General features: G+C 38.8%; 3 protein-coding genes across 3 annotated transcripts; 2 read left to right on the top strand and 1 right to left on the bottom strand.

Moving 5' to 3' along the window:
- Positions 1-134: 134 nt before the first annotated feature.
- LOC128379138 (enoyl-CoA delta isomerase 1, mitochondrial-like) lies at positions 135-4,213 on the bottom strand. The gene is made up of 7 exons (XM_053338768.1): positions 4,152-4,213; positions 2,895-3,005; positions 2,156-2,283; positions 1,927-2,073; positions 1,710-1,831; positions 1,412-1,590; positions 135-1,290 (listed from the first exon to the last, which is right to left on the bottom strand). The coding sequence occupies exons 1-7, from the start codon at positions 4,192-4,194 to the stop codon at positions 1,124-1,126; spliced, it is 897 nt and encodes a 298-aa protein (XP_053194743.1). The 5' UTR covers positions 4,195-4,213; the 3' UTR covers positions 135-1,123.
- A 1,130-nt stretch (positions 4,214-5,343) lies between these two features.
- Positions 5,344-8,630, top strand: LOC128378890 (enoyl-CoA delta isomerase 1, mitochondrial-like). Its single transcript, XM_053338463.1, has 7 exons — positions 5,344-5,386; positions 6,623-6,733; positions 7,318-7,445; positions 7,528-7,674; positions 7,770-7,891; positions 8,012-8,190; positions 8,296-8,630. The coding sequence occupies exons 1-7, from the start codon at positions 5,344-5,346 to the stop codon at positions 8,460-8,462; spliced, it is 897 nt and encodes a 298-aa protein (XP_053194438.1). The 3' UTR covers positions 8,463-8,630.
- Positions 8,631-12,618: 3,988 nt separating this feature from the next.
- On the top strand, positions 12,619-21,229 carry LOC128378719 (growth hormone secretagogue receptor type 1-like). Its single transcript, XM_053338299.1, has 5 exons — positions 12,619-12,754; positions 13,153-13,328; positions 18,802-19,603; positions 20,361-20,435; positions 21,012-21,229. Exons 1-5 carry the CDS (start codon positions 12,619-12,621, stop codon positions 21,227-21,229), a joined length of 1,407 nt encoding a protein of 468 aa, XP_053194274.1.
- The last annotated feature ends 3,257 nt before the right edge of the window (positions 21,230-24,486 follow it).

Genomic DNA, 24,486 nt, shown 5'->3' with positions numbered 1-24,486 from the left:
AGTAGAGTAGCAGTTATGCAGTTATTTCTCAGTGAGACCCAGAGGATGAGAATATTTTAATACACCTAACATACTAGCAAAAAGTAAAAAAGTAAAACTTAAATTCACACCAATAAATCCACTGACCAATTGAATGCACCCATTTATTTTATTTTAGAAACAGTCAAAAAAAGTGAATATACACAAATCTGTTAAGATGACAAAAGGCTTTGCTCACAATGGGCTGTTCAAATGCACTGAGCGTACTTTCATTATTTGTTATGGCTTTTTAAGGTACAGTAAGGCTAGGCACTTTAATAGTGAGGCTTTGTTGTCTCTGTCACTGACCAAAATATGGCTGTCCAATCAAATGTAGAAGCCATATGAGGGCATGGCACACCTGTCACCTGTACGAATTTTCTCACATGTTGAGGTGGTGTGTGTGGGGCTGCAGTAAGAGTGATACTTGGCATTTAAAGAGTGTGGGGAGTGTCTTTTTTTTTTGTTTAATACCATACTATGTTATGATGACTAGCGCTACACCGCAACACATATTGCTACTGGGGAGGATTCTGATGTTTATACTAAATCTTTTAGAATAATATCAACGTGCATATTTTAAGCCTATGCCAATTTAATTTCAAATCATTTACTTCTCTATAACACTAAATACTGATGACTTCATTGGCAAATAAGAAAAATATTATAGCTTGGGGGAAAAAACACAGCCAAGAACAAAACATCCAAAATCCCACTAGCTGAGGAATTAGCTTATGTTAACTAGCCATAGCTGCATTTTGAGTGATAAATCTGCCTGCCATCATAAACTGCATTATTTACTTTGTGAGAACTGAAAGCCTGAGAAACGAGGACAGCAACAAGGTGAACATTCTACTGAAATTATTTATTCTTCTCAAAATAAGAGAAAAGTTTGAACATTTCTTGGTGTTACTTTTCAACTTAAGTTCCTGGAAAGTGAGATCGAAAAATATTTTTTGTCATTGAATCATTGCTGTTGATCTTGGATGTGTTCTCCCCAAGCTAGTTTCGTCACATAGGGTTATTAAAAATGATGGCAGGTGTGTTTTCAACTATTCACAAAGTCTGACATGTGTAGGTCATTTTATATGTTTGTCTGTCTTCTCTAGCCCTTTCTCTTTTTAAGCATCTCCAGATATACACGAAGCGATTTCTGAATGGAGTCTTTGGTGATGAAGCTGACAAAGTTTTGGATGTCAGCCTCTCTGTTGGACGTTAGCTTGTCGATGGTTGGCTTCCTCATCATGGACTTGGTGATCTGTCTGGCGTGGTCTGTGAAAGTGAACAGATGAACAGTTACCTAACCAATTCCAACAGTGGAGTCCAGGCACCTCCAGTGGCCTCAATAACTCCCGATACACTTCAGGCAATTTAGAGTATCTTGGATATATACCTGGAATGGCCAGCCACTTGGTCATGGTTTGTGTGGCTGTGGTCAAGACCTGGTCTTCTGGTACCAGTTTGTCTACCAGGCCTATCTTCAGGGCCTCTGAAGAGTTGTAGAGCAATCCAAGCTCCAGGGCCATCTCTGTGGTCCTGTGACCCACTGTATTAACCATGGTGTCCTTAAACCTGCAGACAGTGCAAGTGTTCAATCCAGTGACACAACAGGTGAAATGGTAACTTATACTATCATCATGTACTTCACAGCCACAACTGTCATGGGGGTTGACATTCTCTTAGTTCCTTACCAAAAAGGTGCCACGATGCCAAGCTGCGTCTCATTAAGGCCGATGCTGTAACGCGGGTTGTCCGCCATTATCCTGTAGTCACATGTCAGAGACATCAGACATCCACCAGCAGGACTGGAACCCTGTGAAGGAAGCAACAAGAGATCAAGTCTCTTCTTTGTTCTAATCAAAATGTTGGTGCTACAGATGGAAATGTAAAATCTTGCTTCATACGTACGTTGATTGCAGCTATAGTGATCATGTTGGAGCTGTAGAGTTTCAGCCACATCTCTTGAACAGCTCTCCAGAATTCTCCACAGCTCTCAGGACTCTTCCCGTACATCTCCATGATGTCCAGCCCGGCTGAGAACACCTTGGGTTGGCTCTGATCACAAACACATACAAATGTATTTAAAAATGTTTCATAGACTCTGGCAGTAACCACAAACAATGAGGTTTTACTGTACCGAGGTGATGATGAGGCCTCGGCAGCTCTTATCCATCTCCAGCTTCTCCAAGTTAATGCACAACTCTGTGAGGAAATCTAAACTCATGCTGTTGACCGGTGGACTCTGCAGGCGCATCACTGCGACACCTACAGAGAGACAGAAAAGCTGATCATTTACCTGAATTCACTGAAAAAAAGTGATACTTCAAAACCCAAACATAGTTAATTTATAATCATTTTAGGCCAATGACAGTTTTCAAATTGAAGAGACTGTCGTTCCTTCATGGTATAACCAAAACTCCTCTATATTGACCTGATGTCTTCATAGATGTAGTATAATGTCCCTTTCTGCAGCAATAGGTCCATCAGTAAGAGCAAGTATCATGTCAGATGTTCCACTTTGCCTTTTTACCTGAAGGATATTAAACTCCCATGAATAAAACTCAATATTTTTTCCAGAATCACATTAAAAATTATGCTGCCTTCTTTTCATAGTTAGACTTTTTACTTCATACAATATGAGGAAGTTTATGGATGGTAGTTTGACATTGATCAGGAAGAATCATGATGAGTATAACATGTTGTTGGAGTTAGGGCTGTGAAAATGAACATTTTACAATTTACTATGTGCTGCTGTAGTAGGCTACAAATAAATCCCCCCTCCTCAGTGTTTTTTTTAACCTCCCTTTGTTTGTTTGTGCTAGCTACAACTAGTTTTAAAGTACACATTAAAACTTATAACCGTCATGTGTACTTACCTGCACTCTGGTCAAAATCCACCTTTATTTTGGGTGAGGTGGAGTTGTTCCTCCTCTGAGTGACACACACTCTGCCATGACTGCTGCAGGGGGACAGCTGGGAAAGAAGAGCTGCATACACAGACACACACACAGTTTCTATTAGTGTCTTTGAAAAATTAGTACATATCGCCTTTCAAGATTTTTAACTAAAATGTTATCTTTTTACAACTCTTAATTAGCTACTGCAGCGCAATTTTCAATTTCAGCCACTAGGAGGAGCTCTAAGTTTTTGTAAACCACCTCCACTTTGTTGAAGTGGAACCTGATGCACAAGTGAATCCTGCACCAGGTAGTTTGGCTCAGTAATAAATTAAGTAAGCATTTCTCATCCTTTGATAACATTAAAAGTAAAGTTAGATTTGTTATCAGTTTCCTGGCTCATTAAAAAAAAAACCCTAGAGAATAAGTGAGAGAGAGCATGTGAGAGAGGAGGGGAGTTAATGAAGAGAGGGAGCAGCAGTAGCGAGAACAAAGCAGTGAATCAGAGAAATAAAATGTTATTTTTAGACTGATTAAAGCACAAATAAATATGGCCACACCTTTACGCAACCCTGCTGGACGGTACCACATTTCAGGATTTGGTGTGAATGTAGCCTTACATGCAAGATAGTTGTATGAATGGTACTAAAACAATTTACTTTGCTTCACCATATGGATATTACAGTTATTAATCTTACATATCTATACACAGCTCACTTGCTTCCAAAACTAAAGAAAGTCAGCAGTTGGTGGTGCTCATGGTAAATGCAGTTTTCATTCTGGGAAACACTACTACTTTTTCTCCACACATACACTACGAGTAGTTCCTTGTAGTGACTTTAAGTTCAAAATTTCACTCTTATAAGTTGAATGAATTCTGGTATTAAAAGTCAAATGACAGTCAAGTGCGCTGTCAAATGAGTTTGAATCTCATTTGAAATCAAATGAAATCTGTAGCTTATTAACATGAACTGCAAGGTTATGTTCTTATGTCTGGATGTCTTGTGAGTGCATTATCAATGATGTGTGCAGAATTAGCCAGCAGCAGCACACCACTAGGGTTAAAAACGACCCACTGCGACCTTTGTCCCAGTTTCAGTAGAGACAGTTCAGCTAACAGTTAGCCACCGACTAGCCTGCAAATGCTCAGAAACACCGTTGAAACGAAGGTGAATAAACACGTATATAACCAAGTCACCTCTCCGCAATGCACGGTTAATGCACAACCAGACAAACCTGATAAAGCACTCTTATTCCTCACTGCTGCCCTCAATGCCATCTTGTCTCGTCTGATTGTGATGACCGACTACTATTTCCGTGATGGGATGACGTCATCACGGGGGCAGGCCCACTAGTGATGTGTCATAAGCAAAAGATGCGGCTCTGAGAGCCGCTACTTTACTTTTTGAAAATAAAATAAAAATAAATAAATAAAAAGAGAGCCGCTGAATTGTAGTGAATCAGAAGAGCCGGCTCCCAGTTATTTCCTTTCGCTGCTCAGCAGTAGTGACCGGAAGTTCGGCTCTTTTCAGAGAGCTGGCTCTTATGGCTCTGCTCCCAAAGAAGAGCCGGCTCTTTCGACTCCTGAACGGCTCTTTATTTAGGATTTGGGATCTTTTGTAGCCCTAGATTTTACCTTGATTCTTGATTTACAATAATTTTTGTGTGGGACGGCTCATGACTCTTCCAGCAACAACTCTTCTGACCAATCAGTGACCGGTCTGTTGACGTCACATTTAGAATCGGCTCACTCGCTTGGAACCTCAGCAGAGCAGGTACTAAAAAAGTACCAGGTATCAGGTACTATCCCTAGTGGAAACTGAGTCGAGTCGAGCCGAGTCGAGCTGGAACTGTGTAGTGGAAAAGCGCCATATGTCTATGCTGGGGCTGAGCACTGCTAAGTAGTGACGGGAAGTTCGGCTCTTTTCAGAGAGCCGGGTCTTTTGGCTTGGCTCCTAAAGAAGAGCCGGCTCTTTCGACTCCCTAACGGCTCTTAATTTAGGATTTAGGATCTTTTGTAGCCCTTTATTTTACCTTCACTTCGCAAAAACGAAGCAACCATATAATTGCCTAATGTTGTGCAGTTATTCTGTTACAAAACCATTCTTGTTTAATATTTTAATCAAACTTTTTTATTGCACAAATTAACAAAAAACTGCAAACAAATCCACAGAACAGAACCAGAACAAAACAGAACCAGAACCAAAGCAACGCACTCACTCACTGTCCTCACTACTGTTTGCTGTCTGACTCGCAGTGGAGCGTCCCCCTCTCTGTTTTCACATAATGGTATGATGGGGGCCGGCTCTTCTGATTCACTACAAAGCAGCGGCTTTTGCGTATGACACATCACTAGTGGGCCTGCCTCCGTGCTGACGTCATCCCATCGCGGAAATAGTAGTCGATCATCACAATCAGACGAGACAAGATGGCATTGAGAGCAGCTGTGAGGAATAAGAGTGCTTTATCAGGTTTGTCTGTTTGTGCATTAACCGTACATTGCGGAGAGGTGACTTGGTTATATGCGTGTTTATTCACCTTCGTTTCAACAGTGTTTCTGAGCATTTGCTTATTCTGCACCCATAATTCTTCTATGTTTAGTTTTGTTGGCAGTAATGCGCTCACAAGACATCCAGACATAAGAAAATAACATTTGAAATTCATGTTAATAAGCTATAGATTTTTTCAAACTCATTTGACAGCTCACTTGACTGTCATTTGACTTTTAATACCAGAATTCATTTAACTTATAAGAGTGAAATTTTGAACTTAAAGTCACTACAAGGAACTACTCGTAGTGTATGTGTGGAGAAAAAGTAGTAGTGTTTCTCAGAATGAAAACTGCATTTACCATGAGCACCACCAACTGCTGATTTTCTTTAATTTTGGAAGCAAGTGAGCTGTGTATAGATATGTAAGATTAATAACTGTAATATCCATATGGTGAAGCAAAGTAAATTGTTTTAGTACCATTCATACAACTATCTTGCATGTAAGGCTACATTCACACCAAATCCCGAAATGTGGCACCGTCCAGCAGGGTTGCATAGAGGTGTGGCCATATTTATTTGTGCTTTAATCAGTCTAAAAATAACATTTTATTTCTCTGATTCACTGCTTTGTTCTCGCTACTGCTGCTCCCTCTCTCTATTCACCCCCCCCCCTCTCTCACATGCTCTCTCTCTCGCTTATTCTCTAGTCTTTTTTTAAAAAATGAGCCAGGAAACTGATAACAAATCTAACTTTACTTTTAATGTTATCAAAGGAGGATAAATGCTAACTTAATTTATTACTGAGCCAAACTAGCTGGTGCAGGATTCACTTGGGCATCAGGTTCTATTTCAACAACACCTCCTAGTGGTTGAAATTGAAAATTGCGCTCCAGTAACTATTAATGAACCCTTCATGCTAGAGACAAAGCTGAACTCTTGATTAAAGTTTTTCAACTAAAAAAAAAAAAGACCACAGCACACAGGTCAAAGTTTTTTCCCTTACTTTTAAAATGAATTTTCAAATCCTGAATCGTTGTCACATATTAATTACTACTGAAGAAATGACTAGTTGTATTTAAATATAGTTCTCGTCTGATTAAGAGTTGTAAAAAAACATTTTAGTTTAAAATCTTGAAAGTGGATATGTACTATTTTTTTAAAGACCCTAATACAAACTGTGAAACTGTGTGTGTGTGTGTGTGTCTGTGTATGCAGCTCTTCTTTCCCAGCTGTCCCCCTGCAACAGTCATGGCAGAGTATGTGTCACTCAGAGGAGGAACAACTCCACCTCACCTAAAATAAAGGTGGATTTTGACCATAGCGCAGGTAAGTACACATGACGGTTATAAGTTTTAATGTGTACTTTAAAACTTGTTGTAGCCAGCACAAACAAACAAAGGGAGGTTAAAAAAAACACTGAGGAGGGGGGATTTATTTGTAGCCTACCACAGGAGCACATAGTAAATTGTAAAATGTTCATTTTCACAGCCCTAACTCCAACAACATGTTATACTCATCATGATTCTTCCTGATCAATGTCAAACTACCATCCATAAACTTCCTCATATTTTATGAAGTAAAAAGTCTAACTATGAAAAGAAGGCGGCATAATTTTTAATGTGATTCTGGAGAAAATATTGAGTTTCATTCATGGGAGTAAAAAGGCAAAGTAGAACATCTGACATGATACTTGCTCTTACTGATGGACCTATTGCTGCAGAAAGAGACATTATACTACATCTATGAAGACATCAGGTCAATATAGAGGAGTTTTGATTATACCATGAAGGAATGAATTTGAAAACTGTCATTGGCCTAAAATGATTATAAATGAACTATGTTTGGGTTTTGAAATATCACTTCTTTTCATTGAATTCAGGTAAATGATCAGCTTTTCTGTCTCTCTGTAGGTGTCGCAGTGATGCGCCTGCAGAGTCCACCTGTCAACAGCATGAGTTTAGATTTCCTCACAGAGTTTTGTGTTAACTTGGAGAAGCTGGAGATGGATAAGAGCTGCCGAGGCCTCATCATCACCTCGGTACAGTAGAACCTCATTGTTTGTGGTTACTGCCAGAGTCTATGAAACATTTTTAAATACATTTGTATGCGTTTGTGATCAGAGCCAACCCAAGGTGTTCTCAGCCGGGCTGGACATCATGGAGATGTACGGGAAGAGTCCTGAGAGCTGTGAAGAATTCTATAGAGCTGTTCAAGAGATGTGGCTGAAACTCTACAGCTCCAACATGATCACTATAGCTGCAATCAACGTACGTATGAAACAAGATTTTACATTTCCATCTGTAGCACCAACATTTTGATTAGAACAAAGAAGAGATTTGATCTCTTGTTGCTTCCTTCACAGGGTACCTGTCCTGCCGGTGGATGTCTGATGTCTCTGACATGTGACTACAGGATAATGGCGGACAACCCGCGTTACAGCATCGGCCTTAATGAGACGCAGCTTGGCATCGTGGCACCTTTTTGGTAAGGAACTAAGAGAATGTCAACCCCCCATGGCAGTTGTGGCTGTGAAGTACATGATGATAGTATAAGTTACCGTTTCACCTGTTGTGTCACTGGATTGAACACTTGCACTGTCTGCAGGTTTAAGGACACCATGGTTAATACAGTGGGTCACAGGACCACAGAGATGGCCCTGGAGCTTGGACTGCTCTACAACTCTTCAGAGGCCCTGAAGATAGGCCTGGTAGATAAACTGGTACCAGAAGACCAGGTCTTGACCACAGCCACACAAACCATGACCAAGTGGCTGGCCATTCCAGGTATATATCCAAGATAGTGTATCGGGAGTTATTGAGGCCACTGGAGGTGCCTGGACTCCACTGTTGGAATTGGTTAGGTAACTGTTCATCTGTTCACTTTCACAGACCACGCCAGACAGATCACCAAGTCCATGATGAGGAAGCCAACCATTGACAAGCTAACGTCCAACAGAGAGGCTGACATCCAAAACTTTATCAGCTTCATCACCAAAGACTCCATTCAGAAATCGCTTCGTGTATATGTGGAGATGCTTAAAAAGAGAAAGGGCTAGAGGAGACAGGCAAACATATAAAATGACCTACACATGTCAGACTTTGTGAATAGTTGAAAACACACCTGCCATCATTTTTAATAACCCTATGTGACGAAACTAGCTTGGGGAGAACACATCCAAGATCAACAGCAATGATTCAATGACAAAAATAGTTTTCTATCTTACTTTCCAGGAACTTTCCAGTAACATCAAGAAATGTTCAAACTTTTCTCTTATTTTGAGAAGAATAAATCATTTCAGTAGAGGCTTTCAGTTCTCACAAAGTAAATAATGCAGTTTATGATGGTAAGAGGCAGATTAGCTAGTTATGGCTAGTTAGCATAAGCTAACTTCTCAATTAGTGGGATTTTGGATGTTTTGTTCTTGGCTGTGTTTTTTCCCCCAAGCTATAATATTGATCTTTGCCAATGAAGTCATCAGTGATTAGTGTTAAAGAGAAGTAAATTATTTGAAATTAAATTGGCATAGGCTTAAAATATGCACGTTGATATTATTCTAAAAGATTTAGTATAAACATCAGAATCCTCCCCTGGAGCAGCAATATGTGTTGCGGTGTAGCGCTAGTTAGCATAACATAGCATGGTATTAAACAAAAAGAAAAACACTCCCATGACACTATCACTCTTACTACAGCCCCACACACCCCACCTCAACATGTGAGAAAATTCATACAGGTGACCATGCAGCCTTCTACATTTGATTGGACAGCCATGTTTAGGTCAGTGACAGAGACAGCAAAGCCTCACCATTAAAGTGCCTAGCCTTACTGTACCTTAGAAAGCCATAACAACTAATGAAAGTACACTTAGTGCATTTGAACAGCCCATTGTGAGCAAAGCATTTTGTCATTTTAACAGATTTGTGTATATTCACTTTTTCTGACTGTTTCTAAAATAAAATAAATGGGTGCATTCAATTGGTCAGTGGATTTATTGGTATGACTAAATGTGAATTTAAGTTTTACTTTTTTACTTTTTGCTAGTATGTCAGTTGTATTAAAATATTCTCATCCTCTGGGTCTCACTGAGAAATATAGTCTGGCTTTTGACTCAGGTACCCTTAACAGGTTAGGAGCTAACAGAGTCCATAACTGCTGCTCTACTAGTATCACCTGTCCCTTCAGAAACCTTGTCCCAGAGTAGTTGTAACACCCAGCTGTATAGATCATGAGTCCTTGTTCCTTACTGTTTTTTATGTTTAGATTTAAACAATGCACATGATATAATTTGGCAGATGTTTTATTTTGGTCTTATAATTCACACCATAATCATTGTCAGATTCAGCCTGGAGGCTTCTGAGAAGTTTCTTTTTGGCATAGTTAATAATAGGTATTGTCCTTGTACAATATGTTTTAATCATGCATTATAAAACCTTAACAGATCAACAGAATATTTGCTCCAACATCACTACAGGACTGTATAAAGTATACTGGTGGTTTTGCTTAGCCCATTGCCTACTAACTACAAATCATGGAAAACTATCACATCATTGTTGTTCATTTACCAAAGCATACCTTTTTCTAAATAGAAGACTTAATTTGTGAATTTTGCTTGCTTTATATGTTTTAAAAATCATGAATGACCATTGGTATCCTGAAGAGTAACTTCACACCAAGCTGAAAAGATTTCTAAGATGCTGTTTGATGCACTTGTAATCACACCCAACAGTGCTGTCAGGGCACACTTACCACGCCCTGAGTACCCCTCTACATCACTGCTGCAAAGTGACAACATCAAATACTGGTGGTCAAGCAAAAATAAGATATTGTACCTTGCAGTTAAAATGAATTGTATGGTAGATAACGATTACCAGAGGGTGGCTGAGCTTCAAGTCCGTCATGTAGTTGTAGACCTCAGCACTGCCAGGTTCCACTCCCCTCATCATGTCAGTAGTCACCACAATCCTGCACACACAGGAAGAAGGGTGGAATTAATACTTTTGGTGATTTTCTTGTAATGTTATATATCTTTGTGTATATACTCAAACTTCCATAATGGACATGGAAATGTGCACAATACATCAGCGTGTGTTTGTGTACCTGTCGTAAGGGCAGTTAGTGTGTGACACTGTGGTGTCGGCGTCATCAGGGATCAGCCAGTGGAAACTCTTGTCAGTGTAGATGGGGATTTGATGCCAGTCAGAGCCTGAAACATAACTACAGCCTGCGTTGAAGTCGCCCAGCAGTACAATGTCCTGCAGGGAGAGCGTGAAGGTTCAATCACTGTCAACCCCCATCTCAAACTCAGACAAATTAATTACCTTTTGTGCTCCACCTTTTGCTCCACTGAACCATAGCTGAACATTTGTGTGTGTGTGTGTGTGTGTGTGTGTGTGTGTGTGTGTGTGTGTGTGTGTGTGTGTGTGTGTGTGTGTTGAAGTGAGTATTCACTTTGGTTTTCCAGCCGTTGCGGACATCAGTCACCACTTTATAGAGCTCTTTCAATTCCACCACAGCAGGTGTGTTGGGGGATCAGAACAAAGTTCTTCACAGATAAAAAAAAAACTGTTATTACAGGTATTGTTTTCTTGCAGATTTAAAGACAAATTGATCCTTTACACTTTTCAGTTAGCTTCAAAAATTAATGTTGTCCAAAATTATCTATAATTGTCTAATATTTCACAAACTAAAAGAGAAACCCTCTCAGAAAAAACCAAAAACCTATAATTATATGTAATAGAATAAACAGTAATGCACCACTATCTAACCTATGTAATTACTTTTTACATTTGATACTTTTTAATCATAGTAAACCTACTTAAGGATCTGAAAATTATCCATATTACAATATACTATACTGTATATTAAAGAACTACAACAATGAAACAGCAAATCCATCTTACTTAATTGCTTTGATGCATTTGGTACTGAAGCAGCATGTTGGGGGAGTCCATTGTGCAGAAAAGGGGGTGTCCAAAAATTGAAACTGAATTCATATAAGATGGGATAAAACAGCAAGTCTGACTTTTTATCATGAACATTTTTAACTAATTCCAGATTCTTTCTTCTTCTCTAGTTACAAGCATTCAAATGAAAGATAAGGAAATTGATACACAGGCTATGCAAATTGTCACTAGCCATAAAAGCCATAACAAAGTGTGTTTGGAAATCATATTATGTTTCAGGAATGACAAGTAAGCATACATCTGAATCATTGTGGGGGTCTAACATAAATGTCTCATTATGAAAAAGAAATGAGCTAGCTGAAAAGTCTTTTTGTAGGAATTTGTAATTAACTTGTCTATTGGGGAACTTCTCTAAATTTAAAATGGCAGGATGTATAACATGACAATGTTGCACAGACGGGTACAGATGAGGAGAGAGAGACAGAGAGATAAAGTGAAAGAGAGAGATTTCATACAGTAGGTGTGTACTGTAAGCTACGGCCAAAGCACAAGTGAGTGTCTGCAGAGACGCACTGGGGACCGATGCTCCTCTAAATCAGTAAGTATCTTATTTTACCTTAAGTTAAAGTTCATGTTTTTCTTTGTGCATAAGTGTATTTTTTAATTTGCAAAGACTAATGTACAGGTCTGAGTACTGTTTGTGCTTTTGTGGTTGGAGATGATAACGATAAGGATGAAATTTTCATTGGTCATGTTAACAATGATGATGATGGCTTTAGTGATGGAAATAAGAACTAAGTTAGTTATCTGCAAAGGTTTGAAACCATTGAGGAATTGACATAAAATGTATTGCAATTCAATATTCATGCATTCATATGGGTATAGCAGCTTCAATGCAGTTTCTTGATATCAATACAGGTTGATTTTCAGGGGTTGAATAGCAGTCATATCGTTGACAGCATGAATAATAGCATTAAGTGTTCAATGAAAACAATTAGCATCAGTAATAGAAATTTTTCTGTTATAATGTACACATCTTTTTTGCATGTGTGTTTATTCATATAGGTACAGTCTATATTGCATGCATTTGTGTGTGGCATATCTTGTAATATAGTTTTTTTTTCTTTTGTTCTGTCTCTTAAACCCTTCTCCACCCTCACCATCCTGTTCAGTTTAACTGTGATCGAACCCTATAGGAAATCCATCAGTGTGCGTCACTTCTACGCCCTGTAACCTGGGGGACACTTGCTTCTCCCCCGCTGCTTTCTCCACTGTTACTTTTTTCCCCCCAACCTCACCCTGTGTCATCATGGATTTAACGGAGCTGGGAGACCTGGGCAGCGGCTGTGAAGATGAAAACTGTGGCATAGCATCAGGCTATCTGGAGGACTGCTTGAACAATGAGTGCCACTGGGAGGAACCTGTGTTTGGATTCATTGAGTTGGGTGGGTAAAAAAACTAAAATGATTGGAAAAAAAGTACTAATGTATGACCATGTTGTGTAAATGGAACTTAAATGGACATTTAAAGCTGCACCAAGCTATTTCTGAATTGCTCATCTTGACAACTCTTACTTGTCACTGACCCAAATCCTACTGTCATATCTGTATATAAATATGAAACTAACACTAGCTCGATGTTTTCTAGTAACTCTCAGGAATGCTAATTTCTCAAAATGTCAAAATATTCCTTTAGCTGTGCTAGTATTTATGGGTGCATGGTGCAGTATTACTGATATCTGTGATCTAACCTTCCAAACTTGTCATTCTTTATTTTCCTATCTTGGCTGACATATACATACAAAGTGGTTCTGAAACAACATATCAATGCTGTCATTTTCTAGTGTGCGTGACTATCATTTACATTCCACTGATGCTCCTCGGCCTTCTGGGAAATATACTAACAATTCTGGTGGTTTGGCTCCGTCCACACATGAGAAGCTCTACCTACCTCTACTTGAGCAGCATGGCTGTCAGTGATCTGTTGATACTCCTGCTGCTGCCTCTGGATCTGTATAAGGTACAGCTTTTTTTTAATGCATGCATTTTGTCATGGTATACAATATGATTTGAGCCTCATACTGTGTATCTGATGTTTTGCTCTGCCTCAAGGTGCAGTTAAAGAAGAGGGTGGGCATGATGCATTTGCTTCCTGTTGAGAATAGTAGTATGTTCCAGTAGTGGTTTAAACAAGCCCTCGCTGCCTTTCCCTCAGGGTGGTCTCTGCTGCCAAATTAAGTTTTGCTCTATTACACTCAATGGTCATGTCATACCCAGAGTGTTCTTACATCCTTCTTCTGATATTTCCTCTTTATAATGGCATGGGAAATACATGATATTTCAGTTTGAGTAGAAAAATAGGTAACACTGTATAATATAGGCCATATTTTACAGTGGACTTTTGTTGAAGGATTCAGGTAATAATAATAAAACATTTTCTGGTATCTTTTTTTTTTAATAATTATTTTTATTTGCTTTTATGTCGATTTCAGAGATCACATGCTCATATCAGTACATTTTTCACATTCAATGAAAACAAAACAAAACAAAACAAATGGAAATAGCATGTGTGCCCCAAAATTCATTGCTTCTCAACCTCCCCAAAGTGCACACATACCTTTCATACATTCCCACAACTCATTCTCCCCACACATAACACTAACACAAATACAAACACATAAGCGTAACACATGCATATCAAAACATTCACACAACTCATTCTCCCCAACGTATGACACTTAACATGAATTGCACGCCACAACATTCTCTTTCAACCAGTTTTATAAATCCACATCCACGCTTTCATTTTTCTCTTTTCACATTTCTGTTTTATCTATGTTTATTTTATATCCTGATATTTATGAGAACTGTTCTATAATTTCAATTAAGTAAGAAATAGATTTTTCACTGTTAGTTAAATACATCATAAGGTCATCTGCATACAAACTAAGTTTATAACACTCCCTTCCTACGGTTGTACTGCTTACCTTTTCTGACTGACTAATCTTTTGGGCCAATGGTACTGGCATATTTTATGACCTCAAGAAATAGAGGGCTTATGTTTGATAAAACTCACTTGGCATCCCGTCCATACCTGGTCCCTTACCTTTTGGGAAACTTTCTATTGCTTCTTTGATTTCAGTAACCGTAATTTCTTTAGCCAATCCGGGTTTATTTATACCTGATACTTGATACCCTCTCGAGCTCATACATATGTTTATCTAGTTCTGTCTTTTTTCTAGAGGCAAAGGAGATTATGACCCCTCTAATGTGTGCTTTAAAGGTGTCCCATATTATATGAACAGGCGGTGCATCAGTGCTAAAAACAAAATTAACTGCAATGAATTCGTTGATGTGTTTTGTTAGAGATTGAATAAATTCATCATCTTTTAAGTATTTACGGTTCATTCGCCAGATTCTGTAGTGCGCCTTGTTTTTTGGTGGACACATGCAACATGTCACTGCTGCATGGTCTGCTACAACTATATCATGGACCTTAGATATAATTATATCCTCAACATTTGCCTTGGATATGAAGATATAGTCTAATTGACTGTAACTATTTTGGGCATGTGAGTAAAATGTAAAGTCCTATCCGTTAGGGTATAAAAACTTCCACACCTCAATTAGATCATTTACTGAGAGCAAGTTCATGAGTTTTTTCAATACCATGGGCTTCCTCTTAAGGTTGGAGCTATCTATTGCCATAAGTACTTGGTTTAAATCACCAGCAAATATAATTACCCCTATTGGAGAGTCATTAATTAAGTTTTGAATGGTTCTACGATATTTCATTTTAGATGAAGGAGGGGAGTATGTATTTATCAATGTATATCTTTGCCCGAATATTTCATATTTAATTATTAAAAACCTACCTTCTGGATCAGAAACATTTGATGTTAGGTTAAATGGTAGCACTTTATTGATTAAAATTCCTACTCCTCTGCTTTGTGATAGGTTGATTCAAATGCCTCTCCTACTCATTGTTTTTCAGCATTTTATTTGATCGGTATGAACAACAATATCCGAGTTTCGGACAGATATGAGAGGACTGAAAGGGAACCTTTACTCAGACAAACCGACATCAAAGACGAGGAGGACAGAAACAAAGACAAACACAAAGACGGAATATATATATTTAAGTTTGACTCAAACAAATACACACAAAGCAAACCAAACAAATTATAACTCCCTCGTGTTGACCAACTTATAAACATAACAAACATTAACACATACGCCCCAGGGGGTCCATTCTAGATTACAAGACACTGATAAACACTGGCCCCACCCTCCCTTGTTCCCCCAATATCCCTCAGGAAAAAAAAAGAAAAAGAAAAAAAAAAAAACAGGAAAAAAAGATGAAAATTAAATAATTACTGAAAAATAAATAAATATTCCACCCACTTACAAATAACCTAAGCAATGATGAAAAATAAATAACATAAACATTTTTTAAAAAAAGATGAAAAATAAGTAAATACTAAAAGATAAATGATTAATCCCCCCACCTACAACTAACAGAAAACAGAAGAAAAAAAAGGGAGTAGAAGAGAAAGCCTCCCATAAATGCCTGATGTGAGTACCAACAACTGCCAGCTTATAACTTCAATGATAACAATTAATTGTGTCCATCTGAGAAGAGAAAAAAAAAAAAAATCTAATGCCAGCCCAGATGAAGCCTATTTCAGAGCAGTTGGTCTATCATCCAGACAGCTCGCAGTTCCGAACATATAGCCAATAATACTATTAACCCATAGGCTATAGGAAAGGAAGAGAGAAGGGGGTCGGGAAGCAAAGGACCAAAACTTAATTCATACAATATGTCCTACTGTTGGGCAAGTAATATGAAGGGAAGGAGGAAAAGAGAGGAGAGAAAAGGATATCCAAACCCTCATCTTGTAGCCGGCTGTCCGTTAAACATTTGCAGCAGCAGACTCAGATGGTGGTAATCTCTTGTTCATCTCTACCTCTGCTTCTTGTACCTTTATAAATCTTAATTCCTCCTCTCCATTCTGAACGATCAATGCCGCTGGGTACTTGTTTTACCAGTGTTGTAATGATGCATTTCCGGAAAGTTTATTTTCCTGATCATCAAATCTGGCGGTGGAAGGCATCTCTGCCACAATTCGTGATCTGGTGTTCATACACACGCCAGTCCTCAATAGTTTTTTTCTCCTTTTTTAAAGACTGTGTAAAGTGAATTCAGACATTTTCTTCTAAACATATTAAATAGGTCATAAATATATTTCTAAAAAAAGGTGTAAAAAGCATTTCAACCATTTAAATTTGAATTGTGGAGCTGGGCTTCACAAACTGTGTTTCAAGATTTCTGTGTTCAGGATTTAGTGGGCGGGTCTAAATCTAGCATAAATCCGCCCCTGCTGCTGTAGATAAATACATTCAGTGAACACTACTATTACTACAGTCTACAGTTAACCAGTTAGCTGAGTTAGCCGCCGAGCTAGCAGACGAGCTAGCCACCGAGTTAGCCGATGAGCTAGCCGCTGAGCGAGCTAGCAACCAAGTTAGCCGCTGAGTTAGCAGCAGAAAACTCTTAGATGTAGCATCCATGTTTCTGGTAGAGGTGGTGACTTTGATTGACAGGTGACACTTGGTAGGGGGCGGGGTTTCAGTGGACTCGGCAGGCACTCCCACAGCGTCTGGGAGCAGAGAAAGTGGCTGCTTTTTACACAACTTTGAAGCCTAATTTCATATATGTGGCGATTTTTAATCATTGAAATTTGGCAGGGTAGTGAACAACACACTTTTCTGTGGTATGTCAAACTCAGAACACATATTTATTCTTACTTTACATAGACTTTAAAGTTCAGCCGCATTCGTTTTTTCCCCAGATTAGACAGAATGGTACCTCTTTAACATTAGGTCAATATTGCAGGTTTAGTTCAAAATTGTTTGCCCGCAATAGAAAAATCTCTCAATGCACAGTGTCAATAGCACACATAGATATATAGACATATTACACAATAAATAAAGATTACGGTAGGGGAGACTGGGGACAGTTGCAGCTGGGGACGGTTGCAACAAGTCTTATTTCTCCAATCAGAAGCATGCTAGAATGATGACACAGAAATTATTGTTCTATCTGTTGTGCTATGGGACAAACTAGCCACATACATTTTCCTGTGAAAGTCAATTTATTTGTTGTCCTATAGTAAATAAATAATCTAAAAGTAGAAATTGTATTCCGTTTGTTTTCAATATGCCAAGAGTGAGGAAGAGAGTCACTAGGGGTTCCCCTCAATATTTTGGAATGAGCCTCAGATATTGTAAGAGATGAATCAGTCAGGGCAGTAGCCAAGGCCTTCGACATATGCCACACCACATTATTCAGGTTCTACAAAAAAGACTTGTAAGCGGGACATCAAATAAGATACCGCTTGCAGGGTACTGGACCAGCAAAAAAGTATTCTCGGAGGACCAAGCAAATTATTCAATTTTTCTTGTCTCACACTGAAATATTGAGTTTTAATAGCTAACTTGAATGTGTTTTTAATATGTTGCAACCGTCCCTGATTTGTGTTGCAACTGTCCCCATGTTTGGGGTCAGTTGCAACATCTAAATTTTTCTATTCAAATCAATATTGTGATTGATATGTTATATGTAACCATCTTTAAATGGTATGGGTAATTAGCAGACGTGTGAGTTTAATATGTAAAGGTTTGGTGGGCCTAGTCCAAATAGTCTCTGAGTAACTGAGCGTAATGTAAAAAGTGTTGCAACTGTACCCAGGCTCCCCTAATATTATATACTTTACCTAAATACTTATCTTGGTTATTTAATGAGCAAGACAGATATTATAGAGTAATGGTTTATTGCTTAAACCATATAATGCTAGTTTATATAGTGGACGACGGGCTGATTGAGTGTAAAATTCCCCAAATTCAATAAAAAGTAGGACAGAGCAGCTAGCGTTAGCCTAAACTATGCTAACATTTACGGCTAATATTTGAGAAAGGATGTATTTTACATATTTTTTTACTATAAATTTCTTTCTTTGTTTGTTATATTATTTAGGACTACTTCATCTTGTGTACATTTTTTTTACTTTTATTCTATTGTAATCTATAACCCAACAAAACTGCTGTCAATTTAAGAGGTGTATGTTAGCACAGAAGCCTAGTTGCAAATATGCTAATGTTTACAACATATTTTTTTATTGTACATTTTTTTCTATTTTCTATTTTTAGGACTATTTCATTTTGTGTATATTTTTGACTGGTGTGCACCACAACATAAAGGCAAATTCCTTGTATGTGCACACTTACTTAGTAACTAGCCTGATTCTGATACTGAAATAAACACAAATGTCTTCATTTGGGCATGAGATGCAGTTCTTCCTGGAGCTAGGTCAGAACACAGCATACGTACTGTAAAGAACTGGTGCACTCCTCATGACAGCTGTGTATTCATGTGTCATGAAGTGGAAATGGTCTGAGGTAAAAAATAATTGTCCTGTCTTCATCTCTGCTAGCTCTGGAGGCCCACACCCTGGCCCTTAGGAGACCTTGCCTGCAAGCTGACCATGTTCTTATCAGAGTGCTGCACCTTCTGCACCATCCTCCACATCACCTTCCTCTCCCTGGAGAGGTACCTGGCGGTCTGCTGGCCAATCACGGCCAAGACGCTGGTGACACGTCGCAGAACCAGAACTCTTATTGGCTGCCTCTGGCTGGGTGCGGCTGTCAGTGCAGCACCCGTATTGATCATGGTTGGAGTGGAGGAAGTTGGGGGAGAGGAGAGAGCACTCAGCAAATGGAGGGAGGATGGAAGGTGGACAGGCAGGGAAGGAGAACAGGGAGGATTTATAACAGGTGGAGGGAAAGGTGGAAGTGGACATGTAATGGACGGAGGAATGAAGTTGGATGAATACGATACAAAGGGATGGGGTGAAAGAGTTGAGGAGTTGAAGTGGGTTGGGGAGAGAGAGGAAAGAAAAGTGGAAATAGGAGAAATAGATGAGAGGAAACAAAGCGATGAAGAGATGAAAGAAGAAGAACAAGAAGAAAGAGAGGAAAAGATGGAAGTTGATGGAAATCCACTAAAAGAAGACAAGGGAGGAGGAAGAGAAGTGCCTGACAAGAGGGAGTGTCGCTGCACACATTACGCCGTCTCCTCCGGCCTGTTGTCGGCCATGATGATTGTCTCCAACTTGTACTTCTTGATACCACTCTGCATCCTGGGACTGGTCTACAGCTTGATTGGAAGGACGCTGTGGCTCCGTCCGCAGAGCAGCCGTAGAGACCAGAGTCACCGACACACTGTCAAAATGCTAGGTGAGAGACACACATCAGCCAACACACACTTTATAACATTATAAAAATAAAGAACATACAATGAAAAGTCAGAAAACATGTCATGATGAAATATTACACTTAAGGGATGCGAGTAAGTGTTGATTACTATTTTCCCAAAGCATGATGTCTTCAAATGTCTTGTTTTTTTCTCAACCGTCCATTACCCATAGAGAGAAAGAGAGAGAGATCAATAGATAGACCAGGTTACTGTCACAAAAGACTAAATAAACTAGACAATACACTAAGACAATTGATCGATTATCAAAATAGTTGGCAACTAATCAATTAATTGACTAATCATTGTAGCTGTATTTTGTAGACTCATAGTCCCAGAGTACTTTCTGATGTCAGTGCAGTACTAGGTCACTGCTTAATCACAGAATCTGTGCTTGACCCTCCGTTTTCACTTCCATTCAACCGTTGACCTGGTCTGGTTTAACTGTTTGTGAAGCATAAGGTATAAATTATCACCCAATTCTGTGTTAGGCCTTTTTAGTCAACTTCATCTAACTTATCACCACAACTTTTACACTTATTTTTGGAAATTATGGCCAACAGGCCTAATTTAAAGAAACTATACCTAATTTTTGAGTTAACGCCTGTTGTCTTCCAGGGCAAAAAATTGAACCGAGGACAACAGGATGGTTAATAATGGAAGGACTATCTTTCATCCCCTTCAGTATTATTGATTGTAATGTCCTCCTCCTGTGTCTCTCTGTTTCTTCATGTCCCTCAGGAGTGATTGTCTTGGCGTTTGTCCTGTGCTGGTTGCCCTTCCACGTTGGACGGACTATATTCTCTCTATCTCTGGGCAGTAGTACTGAAAGACGGGAAACATACACGGACACAAACTCACATGAAGACATTAACATGCTCTCTGATGTCAGTATGGAGATGTCAGAGAGAAATATCAACATACACAACGTCACTAAAGCCATTAGCCACTCAGATGACCAACTCAAGACCCTCTCCACCACTGGACAGATGACAGCAGATGCTCACACAGAGAGAGATGACACATTGTGTGATATTTGTGTGAAGACCCAATTAAAACTGAGCACACACACTGATGTAGACACACAGTTGGCAGACACAGAAGCTGAAACACACACTGATGTGGGCGCAGACAAACACTTCTATTCTCATGTTATATCACACACCAGAGGGCAACACATAGACACAAGCACAAGCACTGAAACAGACACAAATACAACTACACACATGGAGACACACAATGATCTAACACGTGTTAACACGCAATTATCAAAGAATAGAAACACAAAGACAAGCACACACAAACACACACCTACCACTGCAGACACGAGCACGTATGATGTAACCCCAACAGACCTGTACAATGACACACACTTCAACGATACGTACACAGACGCTGACGCACACTTGTTTTTGTATTACCTGTCTCAGTATTTCAACCTGGTGTCCTCTGTCCTCTTCTGCCTCAGTGCTGCCGTCAACCCTTTACTGTACAACCTGATGTCTGCTAGATATAGACACGCTGTACACAGCCTCATACACACACACCCCCACACACCGTCTCACCGCCTGCGCACACTCACGACACAGCACTCCACCACCACTCTGTAAGGCCACAGATGGATGCACACACACTGCAGTCAAACAATTGATGCCATGACATGTCCACAGAGACACATGCAAAAAAGGGGAAACAATCAAGAAAACAGTTTATGCCTTAATATCCTAACATAGTTTCTTTGGTAATGTGTAGTGCTCATTAGATGTAATACAAAAGCCATGACCATATAAATTGCAGCCTGGTGACATATCTAATTAAAGGTCCTAAACACCCACACAGGTGTTTTGAATTACTAATTAGACCTCTAATCAGTTTTGTTGGATATCACATGGCATGATTAATTAGCTGGGAAAGATGTCAATCAAGCACAATCTATACACTTATTGACACTAGCTTATGCAGCTTTATCCATTCGTTTCATTTGCTTTGTCTCTTAACTTTAATGCGCTATTATAAATACCTGCAAAGTCAATCAATCAATCATCGTTCCCCAGCAGCTGATAACACATAAAAACAGCAACAGACAATATACATAAAATAACATACAATGAAGCACATTAAAGCACTATGATAGAAAAAAGAGAATTGAAAATGGCAGTCATAAATATAGGAATAAGAGTAGTGGTTGCAGACTTAATTGCACGTGCCTGCACAGTCGAGGTGCATACACTCTATACACTATTGCACAGTTAATAGATTTATAGTTTGAAGGAGTTTATGTCCTGTTTGGTCCAATGACAGCCTGCTATAGTTCTCTCAAAGTTGGGAACACAGGTCTATATATTTGAGGAGGTCACATAGCACGGTCTAAGCCAACCACATTCACCACACACATTAGATTAGAGACAAACATCTGAGAGTATGCCTTTCTTTTACACACCTGGACACTGCTTAGGAACCACAGTCTGAGCAGCTGAAATGTAACATGTATTTTATAATATAATTAGCTTGTCCCACGCTATGGAAAACTGAACTGTGTGGAATAATGTAACTAACCTAATCAGTCTCAATGAACATCTACAGTGTGTAGTTTGGATGAATAAATATGACCATATCAGCATATTTACAGTTTGAATAGCCAGCCACACTAAGGCAACTTCTGTTATGATATTAAATTGTTACAAACACCTAACAAAACACAATACCAACACCACGATTCAGCTCTGTTGATCACATTGTACATTGTATTATATAACTGGTCAGAAATGTGATAATATGTAGCTTCAGGCTGATTCCAAGCAGCAGAAGTCAATGTGCATGATCCATCATCACTTGAGGTGTACACAGGAAGTGAAAAGAAGAAATGATGGAATTGGAGCACTTGGTGCTGTAACACATATGGTTAACACACTCCAAACACCTGTGTGGATTGACTATGGTTATGTAGGAGCTTTAAAGAGTATGACATATAGATACTGTGTTTACTGATGTAAGAAGAAAATATGATCACCTATTGGTTGTTGACCACAGCCGGTCTATTACAAGATAATTGTGGGCTAATAACTATATAATAAATTATATAACCACATAAATGGTTGTTTTGAATTTGGTGGTAGGGCTACCATGTTATTTGTATTTATTTTGTTATTTTAGCTCAGTGAAAATCTATATGTCTTAGTGTTTTTAACCCTAACCCTAAACCTAACTAAATTTGAGTGTGTATATTTTAATATAATATATTCAATATATTATATTGTTATGGTAAGAGTGTCTTGGATTAAAATTATGTGCACACACAGGCACACACAATATGTACCTGTTCTTCCATGTCTTACTTTCATCTATATTTATATTCTTTGTTTCAGACTTGACTTGAATTAGCCAGAACACAGTGTCCTGCACTTGGAGCACCTCAAAAATACACAGATTTATGGTAGTGTGTAATGTATATGTGTACGTAAGTAAAGTTTCCATACGGTAACAGTGTTCTGTTTAAATTATGTGCTCACACACACACACACACACACACACACACACACACACACACACACAGATTAGGGCTATCATTTTGGTTCATGTAGTTTCATAGAGGCTGATGTGTTTTGATGTAGTCTGTATTACATTTCATGTCCTGATGTGTCATATACTGATATAAATTTCTTTATAAGAGGTTATATTGCCTCTGCCACAGAGGTTATGTTTTCTCCATGTTAGTCTCTGTGAGTGTCAGCAGGAAACACCTCAGAATGGATTTCCTGAAGTGTGGTGGACAGACCAGCCTCAGGCCAAGGGACAATTGATTTGATTGTGTTTGTAAACCGGGCCGTTTCTGCCATGAGATGATGCCTTTTTTTAGAGCTATGCATCTATAAAACTGAGACCTGATTCTCATTCAGTCATGACCAAAGGCAAGATGCATAAAATTAAAGTTATTGGGAGATTTCTAGTGTACTCAGTTTGAATCTATAATCATCTATAGTGTTTCACATATTGTTGATATGGCTCATGCTATTCCTGTAGCTGCTTAATAGCTTGTAAATGCTGTTGTTATAAACATAGAATTTGCTTACTGTTGTCTTTTTTATTTGTATTTGTCACATGAATGCAGTCAGGAAATCAATATCAATGTAATTTTCTCTTCAGTATTGTTTATGTTTATGTTTAGTTAAGCATATTAGTTTCATTATTATCAGCTCTGCATGACATGTATTTATATAAAATGTTGGAAGTCTTAACATACACTTTGCATTGCCTCACATCTTCTGTTCAAAGTTACTACAGCTGACAGCCAGAAGACAGTATGTGTTTTTTGGTACACTGATCACAGATGAAGCAAGTGAGTGGGTTTGGTGCCTAATGGACAGGTTTCCAGTTTTTCAAGTGTGTCTGAAACTAGTTTTTCTTGCTGTAATCATTCCTCCTGTTGATACTGACCATTAGAAGATTCCTTAATAATGCACTTACGATTTAAGTGATGGAGGACAAAATCCACAGTCTTCCTTCTGTGCAAAAATATATTAAAAAACTTCTGAAGCTAATATGAAGCTTCAGCTGTCCAAATGAGTCAAATCAAGTAGCTATCTTGTTACTATACTTCCACCACAGCTCAACAGGGAAACACAAAGAGGGAATTTGATGCCAAAAAGACTGTAAATGTGTCAGATATCTACTTGATATGACTAACTCAGACTGCTGAAGCCTCATATAAGCTTCACATCTACTTGTAAATGATATTTTCACTGAAAATGCATTTGAAGGGGATCTTTTAATTGCTAGTATGAACAGGAGGAACCTCATCACAGTGAGGAAAACCTTTTCCTAGGTGGACCCAGAGTCTAAAACCAACTTCTGCAGTCTGAAGCTCATT

This window comes from Scomber japonicus, chromosome 18 (genome assembly GCF_027409825.1).
Source record: "Scomber japonicus isolate fScoJap1 chromosome 18, fScoJap1.pri, whole genome shotgun sequence".
NCBI classification, from domain to species: Eukaryota; Metazoa; Chordata; class Actinopteri; order Scombriformes; family Scombridae; genus Scomber; species Scomber japonicus.
This window is presented reverse-complemented; position numbering and strand designations above follow the sequence as displayed.